Here is a 12,527-nt window from a genome sequence, read left to right as displayed (position 1 = left end):
TTACAAAGGATGGGTCTGACTACATTGGACCATTCCGGAGCAATCTGTTAGACCATCTGTTCATTGTGGGGAAGTTTGTGTAGAAAAACAACATTGACCACAAGTCCATCAGACAGCATCCGCATATAACAATCTCGGGGCCTTGTAGGAAAAAAAGACATGGTGGATCCTGTCGGATAGTTCGCTGAGGAGGCTGTCAAACTCATGTGGCAGAATTCCTCACAACCAGAACATTTAAAAACAAGCACCAAGGTATAGCTTGGCTAGTGGTGAGAAAGCATTCTCCCATCAGATCCTTTTTACTCACCTAAAGTCTCAGAGCCACTGCACACTATCCTCAAAGTGGCTCTAGTAAGCAAGAGATTGTCATCTGCCTGCTTCTGGAATGTGCCTTTGCAAAGCAGTTCTGGAAAGAGAACTGTCAATGTCTAGAGTCTAATGCTCTGTCTATGGGCTGTTTCCAGGGACACAAACCAAGACAAACATCAATTATGATTTGTTGTCAGGGACACAGATCAAGACAAACATAACTGCTGCTGGAGAATCTTAAACCCAATGAAAGATGATGCTTGGTCTGCCAAAACCTGTTGGTCTTTGAGTACAAGGAGTGCCCAATATTGCAGACTGGCACATTTCAAGAACCAGGACTAGAAGAATAGAATTTCTACAGTGCATAAAGAGGCCATTTGGCCCATCAAGTCTGCACCAACTCTCCAAAAAGGCTCCTTATGCAGCCCCCATCACTGTAGCCCAGCAGAATTACCATGGCTACTCCACCTAACCTACACAACTTTGGACTGTGGGAAGAAACTGGAGCACCCGGTGAAAACCCACACAAACACAGAGAAAAAGTGCAAACTCCACTAGAGTCACCCAAGATCAGAATTGAACCTGGGTCCCTGGGGCTGTGACACAGCAGTTCTAACCAATGCGCCATGGTACTGCTTGGTACGTGCTGAGGAATGTACTAAAAGCTTGAGGTAGCTGCTCCAAAGGAGCACTAAGGAAAGGCCTGCCTGCCATAGTATACATACCAAGAGGCTGGAAATTCTGCATAAACACTTGGGCTGTATGCTTGATATGGAATGTACATAGTAAATATCAATGCAACGTGAATTGCAATTGTATTGAGATCTGAGTGCAACATGCAGTATGCAGAAAAGTTGAATTTTATTGCACTTGATATCCAATTTAGAGTCCTAGAGTCATTGAGGTTTACAGCATAGAAATAGGCCCTTTGGCCCAACCTGTTCAAGCCGCACTTCCTTTCTTAAATTTTTTTTTGAAATGTTTTGGAACCTACCTTCACAAATTTCATCAACAAAGTATATTTTTTGGGGAAAAAGAACCTGTGTTCAAATCTCTGGAATGTAACTAGAACTCTAAACCTACTGATTCAGAAGCGGAGAATGCTACCGCAGTGGCACAGCTGTTTATGTGCAAACATTTAGCATGTAATTTTTACAAAAATCCAATGTTGTGTTTTGTAAACTAGAATTAACAGAAAAACATTTTTGTTTAAAGCAAATTTATTTGATCGCTTCATGGATCACCTTAAGATTCACATACCACTTCACTAAAAAGATATCTGGTCACAAGCCTGCTTCAACATTGTGCTAGGACCTCTTGCTCGGAAAATGTACAAGAATAGCCTTGACAACCTACTTTCTCCCATCTCTGTAATGAGGTTTAGATCAGGAACATCAGTGGAAAGTCTACATCGGAACAGTGCTCTAGTAGTGCATATTGGGGCTAAATCATTCTGTGCCTTCTTAACTGTGCTCTCTAATTTGATAGTCATTGTTTTCATGAGGTTGGGTGGTAATCTACAGGTAGCCAATAAATGCTGCCTGTTAATTTACTCTACAATAACTTCACCTCTGAAACCAGTTAGCATTGAGAAGCCAACCAGGATTATTAAATCAACTTTTCAGAAATTGCAAACCCATCACTTCACAGAATTCATAGACATGTGCGATTTTTATGTTTTTGTGGTTTTAGTACAAAAAATGTTGCATTAGTCTTGAAAGAACAAATCAGCTGCTATTGTTAGCACTGGTTTCAAATTGGACTACTAATCAAATATTCCAAATAGTGTTTTAGAATAAGTACCAATCTTTCCAGTTCACCACACACAACCAAAATCAGGTTCAATGGCTGAGCCAATTTCAGAAGAATACCTGGTAGACATTTAAAATAGAAATACTGATAATATCAAAGTACGCTTCTCAACAAATGCACACGTACAAGTAAATTGCTCAAAGGGGACAGGAAAATGACCAGACTAGATAATGGTACCTTTGTACTTGATTACTAAATTTCTGCAGAGCTCGGACTGAGTGCAGGATCCTTCAACTGAAAACAAATACGTTTCAAGGATGTTGAGATTCTGGGTGAACTGCAGTAAGTTTAACGTCAGTGCGAAATAATTTCCACTTCAGACCAATGCTAAACTTGCCGTACAAGTGCAGTGTCACGGCCTGATTTTGCTTTGGAACAAATTAGAGAAAAAATTACTGTAGTCTCAAACAGCTTTGCTTTGAACTGTATGCAGTATAAATCCTGTGCATTTTTTTAGTTCATTCATGGGACACTGGCATCGCCAGCTGGCCAGCATTTATTGCCCATTGGCAGTTGAGAACCGACAACATTGCTGTGGCTCTGGAGTCACATGTAGGCCTGACCGGATAAGGACAGCAGATTTCCTACCCTAAAGGATATTAATGAACTGGGTACTTCTCAAACTTATTTTATCTCATGAGAAAGGACTCTTCTCTCCTTAATTCATAAATGTCTAAATATTGGGGAGTGAGCTTGGTTTGTGGGGTGTGCATGTGAGCGTGCTGAAAGGGTAGCATTCTGTCCCAATCATGCTGAAAATCAAAATGGAATTACCCAGATAATAAGCTGCAAAATACAGGCACTCTAATGCATGGAAGATTGCTCCATTAGCTTTGTAACAGAGGCTCAAAGTACACAGGACATGCTTTGAATGCTAACTTGTCGCAGTCATAACATTTTTGGCTTTGTGTCAGAAGTTTGAGATTCAAGCCCACTTCAGAACAGGAGCACACAGATATAAGTTAATGCTTACAATTTTCAACATGACATTAAGCTAAGGGAACATTGGTAGTTTAGGCAGATGTAAAAGATCTCATGGAATTATTTGAAGAGGAATGGGGAATTCTCTCAGTACCTTGGCCAACATTTATTCCTTAAATGATATCCTTAAAGAATAGATCAGTGATCATTTACCTTATTGCTGCTTGTCTTTGCTGTATGCCAATGCTACATAATATAAACCATATTTCAAGAGTATTAATTAGCCGTGGAACAGTTTGGGATGTTCTGACGATACTTAAGGCCCTATACAAAGTCAGGTCAGTCCTTTTAGCCTAAAACTCAACAGAAATAACGATATGCCTTATCAATTGGTCACATAATCTGCATCAGAACTTGAGGCTAGTTCCGAATATTTTTCGAAATGGTCTTGGTCTTCTTATATTTCTCTGATCCTGGAAACAAGTTCAATGCAATAATTACATAATGAAATTAGAAAAATCTTTCAACGTTAGTAAAACAGAAAAATCAAATACTACCAAGTATCATCACAGCTGTAAATGTAGTCTTATTCCCCTGTCTGCTGAATTCACGGTCATAACTTCCTTTGTGGACAAGGGGGAAGAAAGTAAATAGGCAATATTCACTACTTTTGTATATTCCTCAGCATTGTGTATTTGGTTAATAGCCATGATCAAAATGAATGGCGGAGCAGGCTCGAGGGGCCGAATGGCCTACTCTGGCTTCTAGTTCCTAAACAAGAAAATTAAACAAGAAATCCCAGGTTTGTATGTGAAGTTTAATTTTGACTTGAATAGTAATTGAATGGTACATTAAATAATATTCAGCAAATGTATGTACCTTTTGCAATTTGTAATTGAGACAAGTCAGACCATGGTTATTCACTGCAATATTTTTGTTGATGACTTAAAAATAGTAATTCATCCAATAGATTATTTGCACAGCTCTTGCAATAATGTGGACTAAGAGGAAGAACTTTTGACTATGCTTACAACCATGCCCTCATCAGTATATATGTGGAAAACAAAATTATTGTCTTGGTCCTTTACATAATCTTACTGAAGCATGTTAATGACATTCCATAGTGAAGTGGGAAATCTCTAATTTACACTTATTTCGATTACTTTCCTCAATGAGACCTCAACTTTTATAACTATATCTTTGTTGACTGTACCTGTGGTATTTATCATACTTTTTGGTGTAGCTGCTGCAGGAGAGATTACGTTGGTTGCACTGCCAGTGACTAGACTACTCGGAGTACCGGCTCCACCAACTGTATTGACGGCCAGACTGCCTGGAGGTGGCTTCTTTACTGGTACAACGACACTCCTAATAAGATAAGAAAAATACAGTAAATATAATGTCCTGTCATCAAGATAGTGTATAGCTTTGTGCTTTACATGAATAAGTATCTTTACTAAAATACTAAAATCTACCTTCCTTACAAGTATGTATGACATACTCCCTTTACACTGTCAAATAACACAGACTCATTTAAGGAGTAGCTAGAAAAGCAGAAAGGGGGAGAATTAGAAGGCTATGCTGAATGGTTTGATAGAGGCAGGAAGCCTCACAACATAAGAAACATTTAGATGAACACTTGAAATGCCATAGTATACAAAGCTGTGGACAAAATGCTGGAAACTGGGATTAGAAAAGGTAGGTGCTTGATGTTGGCATATACACGATGGGCAGAAGGCCCTCTTTTTATGTTGTAAAATACTGTGACTCTATGAAGTATGGTGAAAGAGTCTTGTCTGACTCACAAATGCCAACACAGATCAGTTGGGCTCAATGTGTAATTTTGTCACTCTTTCTCTTTCACCCCAGCCCCGCTCTCAATGGGCAAAACAATACAAATGAGGTCATGTTAAAGGACTGATGTTATTCCAAAGCAAAAGGAAGAACCAGCCTCTGTATAAAGTAGATTTATTTGCCTTGCTGTGCAAAATTTGCACTTTTGTTTGAAGCCGTAATTTTATATTTTTCACTAATGAGAGAAACAGATACTTTTCCCAATAGTTCCTTTTAATTGGAATAAACTGACTCCAGTTGGATGCCCATGAGTAGTTTTCTTTAAAGTGGGTTGTATGAAGAGATGTGCATTTTCACATTATTTATCAATGTAAGCTAAAAGGCTTTGGTATTATATTCAGAAACTATAACATAATGACACTGCAGAGCTCTCTAAGTTATCTGGATGACTAACGATGACAATTATTTAAACATAGAACACTACAGCACAAACAGGCCCTTCGGTCCACGAGTTGTGCCGATCACATCAACACCTACCAATCCATAGACCTATCTATAACCCCCAATCCCACTAAATCCCATATACTCATCCAGAAGTCTTTTAAAAGATGCCAGCGAGTTCGCCTCCACCACCACTGACGGCAGCCGATTCCATTCACTCACCACCCTCTGAGTGAAAAACTTACCCCTAACATCACTTCTGTACTTGCCTCCCCGCACCTTAAATCTGTGTCCTCTCATAGCGACCATTTCAACCCGGGGAAATAGCCTCTGAGAATCCACCCTATCTATTCCTCTCAACATTTTATAAACCTCTATCAGGTCGCCTCTCAGCCTTCGTCTCTCCAGGGAGAAGAGTCCCAGCTCCCTCAACCTATCTTCATAAGGCATGCCTCCCAATCCAGGCAACATCCTCGTAAATTTATTTCTGCAAAGTTTCAAAGTACACCAACAATAAATCTAATCCCGTCATACATCTTTAAAGAAAAGATCCACAATATGAGTCTTGGTTCCTTCACTATAGTATGTTGTGCCCCTATTGTACCAATGCTCTGTGTCCCCTCCCCCTGCCAGACTATTTAAACTCCTCCCAACAGCATAACAAGCACACTCTCAAGGATGTTAACCCCATTCTGGTTCAGGTGCAGACAGTCCTGCTTGCAGATGTCCCACCTCCTCCAAAAACAGTCCCAGTGATCCAGGAATCCAAAATCCTCCCTCCTGCACCATCTTCTAACCACAGATTCATCTGCCCTAATCTATTTCTGTACACACTGATATGTGGCATTGGGAGTAATCCAGAGACTACTATCTTTGAGGTGCCGCTTTTTAATCCGCTGCCTAGCTCCATGAATTCTTGATGCAAGGCCTCATCCTTCATTCTACCTATATCGTTGGTACTATGTACCACAACATCTATCATTCTCCTCATTTAGGATGCTGTGTACCACAACATCTATCATTCTCCTCATTTAGGATGCCCTGCAGCCAATGACACCCCTGGCCACAGCCCTAGGGAAGAAACACACCATCCTGGAGTCACATCTGTGGTCACAGAAATGCCTGTATGTTCTCCTAACTAACGAATCTCTGATCATTATCGCTCTTCGACTTCTTCCTCCAATCCTGCATGTTGCTTGTGGTGCAGAAGTTTGGCCATGACTGCACTCTCTTGGGGAACCAGCAGCCTCATCAACTTCCAAATGGAAAACAGATTTGAGAGGAGGACCTCAAGGGACTCCTGCACTACCTGTCTGCTTCTCTTGGACTGCCTGGTGGTCACCCTTCTTTCCTCCAATCCCTTGTGCTGCAGTGTGACCACCTCCTTAAGCATGCTATTTACAAAACTCAGCCTTGTAGTGACTCCAGCTACCCCTTGAGCTCCAAAACCCAGAACTCAAGTTTCTGCAATTGGAAACACTTCCTGCATCTAGCATGACGGTATTCCCGTGGCTTCGCACAGATGACAGATCATACATTCCACTTAGCTGGCTTCACCTGCCATGTCTTAAACTTAAGAGTACTTAGTCTTGAAAGGTATTCTTCTTACCTTAACTTAGTCTCTTTGTCTAATTCTACTTCAGTCTACTCATCCTTGTATTAATTATAATTACTTATCACTTTATTATGCTGGCTCTGGTTTTTACTTATACCTGGTGCTTCTCAGTTAATTTTTTCAGTTAGAACTGACTGCAAGGACACCGTTCCCAAACGGCTTCATTGGAACGCTGACTGCAAGGACACCTTTCCCAACAAACAATACTTCTTACTGTATGCTAATACATGAGACAATAATAAATTAAATCAAAAATCCCAGACTACTTCACTGCGATGCTGACTGTAGGTACAGCATTCCCACTGCAACGCTGACCTCGAGGATACCATTCCCAGGATGCTTCACTGAAATGCTGACTGCAAGGACACCATTTCCAGACTCTTCACAGGACCTGTTAATGCTCACCTCATCTATTAAACAGTGTATTCTCATGCAAATAGATTGGGACTTGAAACTAATCCCCTTCTGCCTCAGTGCCAATTATAATATTATTGAGCCAATACTTGTTGATATTTGCAACTTCATTATATCCGTAAAAAAAAACTAGATTTATCAAGCAAAGTTTACCACCATTAAAGCCATGGCGACTATTTTAGGCAGAATGTTATTATCTAAGAAAAACTATTTGATGTTTTCGTTCATTGACGTTATGTTTAACATGATTGGGGAGAGTATGGGCTGTAACTTCCTTGAAGTGCAAGTTAGCATCAGATTGCCAATATGTACCCATTTAAGTGAAATTTCTTCCGTGCCTGCTTCGACAGACCTTCTGACTCAGGCTAGATGAGAAACAGGCAGCACAGCTGTCTCTGAAGCCCAGCATCAAAGTGCAGGAGAGGCAATTTGAAGCAGGACATGCTCCTTTTTTTTTAAACACCACTAGCTGCCATTAACCAGGTAAGTTTTAAACGTCCATTGCAATTTACAGGCCAGGGAGAAAGTAAGCATCAAAGGTGTAAAAGCAAATTAGTGCAGATGCTGGAATCTGAAACCAAAAGAAACCCCAGCTTTTACAAAGGATCATCTGGACTCGAAACGTCAGCTCTTTTCTTTCCTTACAGATGCTACCAGACCTGCTGAGGTTTTCAAGCATCTAAACTAGAATGGATTTAGGGGATGGATGGGGATTGAAGGACAGGGGTAGGGTCAGACATCAGGGCTTGATGGACATTGTGGGTCACGCCAATCTGTGCTTGTACAATAGTTACCTAAATTTTAGAAGTAGTTTTAGATTTTCTAGGTTACCAGTTGTGTAACACAGCTGGAACTATCCATAGTTTGCAATTTAAATGACATTTTAGATGGTTCCCAATGCAGGGCAATTGCCCAGAGGAAGCTCACACGTCAAGGCAATTGCTATACAAACAAGTACCTATGAACCTCCATGAGGGAGTTTGGAAGTTAACGCCCATTATTTTCAAGTCATTGGTTTAAGACTGAGCAGTGTTTAACTGGATAATTATACTACTGTACATTCAAATTCAAACAAATTGAAACTGAGTCCAGTCAGCTGCCAAAGTTGGATTTCTAGCAGGCTGAATAGTCTAATTGACTGAATTCAGGCTGGTTACCATGAAGATAGGGATTGTTAGTAAACAAAGATAGAGTTATCAGATGTCATCTCAAATGGATTAAGCCACTATAAGATGGCACTGTTATAACTAAAGGGCCCAGCTCATTCCAATCAAATTAAGTAACTGGGGCTTTGCTACAATAGGCGCATGGGAGAAGTCTGTTAGAACATTAAGAGAGGTTCCAACAAGGAAGGTTACTTTAACCAATGTCTCAGCAACCTAAACCCTTCACCGCACAGGTTAGATGACAGGGAAGTTTTTTTTTGCATCTCACAACAATGATCTATGTTCTAGCTGCCAGTGAACAAAAGCTGATTTGCTGTCTAAACATGGCTCTGCCTGATCCAGAAACAATTTAATTTTATGCAGCTGATTAATTAGTCATGGCAAATAAATCCCCGGCCTTAACCTTCCCCCCTTTCCCCTCATAGTTGGCACTGCTGAGTTGGGAAAAATGAATTGAAAATACAATTTCAAAACATTCAGATTTTAGGTATTCTCTCTCTCGATTAAATTATTTGCTGTTTACACAAGTCACATAATAAATTGGAAAAGCTAGATTTACATCTAAAAAGATGCTTGCGACTGTCACTGGAGTCATCCCCGTTGACTAATTTTTAACTTGATGATAGGAGTTAAAAACTAAGATTCAGATTTCTGTCTAGCAAAAATAATCAGTAATTAAAAGCCATTATTTTGTCGTCAGTTCTATTTAGGCAGTAGTTACCTTTTTTTCCAATTGCCTTTTTAAATGTTCTCATATCTACTGTCCTTTTTTATTTATTCTTTCATGGGATGTGGGCATCGCTGGCAAGGTGAGTATTTGCTGCCCATCTTTAATTGCCTTGAACTAAGCAGGTTGCTGGATTATTTCAGAGGGCAGTTAAGAGTCAACTATATTATGTTGGATCTGGAACCACTTGAAGGACAAACGAGGTAAGGATGGTAGATTTCCTTCCCTAAAGGACATTAGTGAACCAGATGAGTTTTTATAACAATTGCTGATGGTTTCATAGTCACTGTTACTGATGCTAACTTCATATCTCAGAATTTACGAACTGAATTTAAATTCATCATTTGCCATTTTGGGATTTGAATGCCTGTCCCCAGATTTTGAGCTCAGTGGCATTATCATGTCATCATCCCTACTTAAACAGTCCTGCTGTTCTGGCAATTTTGAATATTATTTGCAGTAATTTGGATAACTAGCTATTATATATTACAGCAGGGATAGGACTAGTTTATATAGAATTAACGTCAACCAATATGGAGAACCATAATCTGGGAGCAAAAATGATGAGCCATGAATATCCTTTGGCTTTCAGCCCATGTTTCAATCAAATTATAATTGGTATTGTGAGATAAAGGAGAGTGCATAGTTGGCAATGTTATTGCTCTATTGTTATCAATTACACTAGCCTCATCCCCAATAGTACAAAACATCTTCTCGATGTGTCGTGGCATTTAGGATAAAATGCATAAAATCTTGGTTGTGCATCCTCCAGATTCTAGAATAGTCCTCCTGGATCAAAGGGTAGCAAATGTAACCCTGCCATTCAAAAAAGGAGGGAGAAAGAGAGAGAGAGAGACAGGGAACTTTAGAACAGTTAGCCTGACATCAGTAGAAGGCAAACTGCCAGATATCATTGGAAGCATGGTCATAGAGAATTTAGAAGTGTAGAGTCAACAAAGTGTTATGAAAATGTAATTGAGTTTGATAAATATAATGTTTTTGTTAGTGTAACTACAGGGGAGATAAAGAGGAACCAATTCAATAAGGTGCCACACCTGGAATACTGGTGGGATTTTGGTCCCCATATTCAAGAATATTCTTGGAGGCTGTACATTAAGGATTCACTACATCCATTCCCAGGATGATCGTATTGTTTGAAGATAAGAGACTAAGTAAATTACATCTATACTCGAGTTAAGAAGAATGAGAAGTGAATTTGTCAAAACATTTAAGATTAGAAAGAGGCTAGACTGATGTTGGCACTGAAGCATTGTTTTCCCTGGCTGGGTAATCTGTAACAAGGCACAAAGTTTCAAGATCAGGGGTCAATCATTTAGGACTAAAATTAGGGGAAATGACTTCACTCAAAGGATTGTGAATCTTTGGAATCTTCTACCCCACAGGGTTGTGGATGCACCATCACTGAATATATCTAAGGCTGAGCTAGATAAAATTTTGCTTTCTCTGATAATCAAAATATATGAGAAGCAGACGGAAAAGATGGAGTTCAAACCCAATATCATAAAATGTTAACCTGCAATCCAGCAAACAATGAGGAAAGAAACTAGTATGCTAGCTTTTATTCAGAGGGAGTCAAATTACATGAGTAAGGAAGTTTTGTTGTAAATGTATAGGTGAGATCACATCTGAGGTACTTTGTACAGTTTTGGTTTCCATACCGTTGAGGGAGGGGTTGAACAAAGCTTCAACCAGCTGATCACTGAGATGAGAGGATTCTCTAGAAGAGAAATTGAGTAAATTACATCCATGTTCTCTGGAGTTTAGAAGAATGAAAGGTGGTAGGGTAGATGCAAAGTAGATGTTTCCTCTATCTTGAGAATCTAAAACAAAGGTTCATACTCTCAGGGCAAGAGGTCAGCCATTTAGGACTGCAATATGGAGAACACTCTTCCCTCAACTGATTGAGAATCTTTGGAATTCTCCATCTTAAAGGGCTGTAAATTCGAATTTCTGTTGTTGAATACATTCAAGACTGATAGAGAAGGAAAATGGAGTTGAAATAGATTAACCATGATCTTATTGAATGGTGGAACAGGTTGGAAGGATCATATGTTGTAATTGTGCTCTTATGTCTTATGTTCTTATCAATGAGAACTAATAGCAACTGTGCTGAATCAATATGTAAAGTGGACAAGAAAAAGATCAACAAAAATTTCTGGAGTCATGGAAAGCATTCAGATGGGTGAGCAAATATGTGCTCTCATCAAATATTATTTTAAGGAACTTAATAATTTAAAGAAATGTTCATCTGATGAGCCTTACAATCACTTACAAAGAATGTGAGCGATGTGCTCTGCTGTAGTAGATACCAGTGGGGTGGGGGAATCAAGCGATGTCTGTGTAACACTAACATAATAGTTAGTAGTCTCAATATTATCCCAAAAACCCCCAAAGATTTCACATTGGGAAGGAAAGTATAATCATCATTCTCCCTTGCGCACAATCTTTAGTACCAGTTTGAAATGGTATTAAGAACGTAAGAGATAGGGTAAGATGGTGCCTTAGTGTTCACTGGACTAGCCCAGGCTAATGCGCAGGGACGTGGGTTCAAATCTATCCACAACAGCTGGTGGAATTTAAATTTAATTAATAAAATACCTGGAGATAGAAGCTGGCCTCTGTAATGATGACCGAATGAAAACTATCACCAATTGTTGAAAAAACCCATCTGGTTCATTAATGTTCTTTATGGAAGAAAATCTGCCATCCTTACCTGGTCTGACCTACATAACTGCAGACCCACAGCAAAGTGATTGACTCATAGCTGCCCACTGAAATAGCTGAGCAACACATTCAGTTCAAGGGCAATTTGGGATGGAGAATAACAGCCTTGCCAGTGACACCCAAACCCCATGAAATAATTTTTAAAAAATTGGATTTGAACTTGCTCCACCCTTTTATCAAGTTCATAGCTGATCCTTAGTTTTAACTTACTTTTGCACCTGATGGCAAATCTCTCTATACCCTTAATTTACTGGACAAATTTACTGGAGTTCTACGAGGATGTGTCTAGGGCGGTGGATAGAGGAGAGCCGGTGGATGTGGTCTTTCTGGATTTTCAGAAGGCGTTTGACAAGGTACCTCACAAGAGGTTATTGCAGAAGGTAAGGGGGCATGGAGTTGGGGGTAGGGTGTTAGCGTGGATAGAGGACTGGTTGTCAAATAGGAGGCAGAGAGTAGGGGTCAATGGGTGCTATTCGGATTGGCGGATGGTGACTAGTGGAGTGCCCCAGGGGTCGGTGCTGGGGCCTCAGCTATTTACCATTTATATAGATGATCTGGAGGAGGGAACCGAGTGTAGGGTGTC

At 39.9% G+C, this 12,527-nt stretch overlaps 1 protein-coding gene across 4 annotated transcripts in view; it reads right to left on the bottom strand.

Moving 5' to 3' along the window:
- The window catches only part of nbeaa (neurobeachin a), an 825,376-nt gene that overhangs the window by 442,795 nt on the left and 370,054 nt on the right, over positions 1-12,527 (bottom strand). For all 4 annotated transcript variants that reach the window (XM_080197464.1, XM_080197465.1, XM_080197462.1 and 1 more), the window contains one exon: positions 4,256-4,410. In XM_080197464.1, the coding sequence (XP_080053590.1) occupies positions 4,256-4,410 (155 nt within the window). The remainder of the gene's footprint in view (positions 1-4,255; positions 4,411-12,527) is intronic.

This window comes from Carcharhinus amblyrhynchos, chromosome 10 (assembly GCF_965287045.1).
Source record: "Carcharhinus amblyrhynchos chromosome 10, sCarAmb.v2.hapA, whole genome shotgun sequence".
NCBI classification, from domain to species: domain Eukaryota; kingdom Metazoa; phylum Chordata; class Chondrichthyes; order Carcharhiniformes; family Carcharhinidae; genus Carcharhinus; species Carcharhinus amblyrhynchos.
This window is presented reverse-complemented; position numbering and strand designations above follow the sequence as displayed.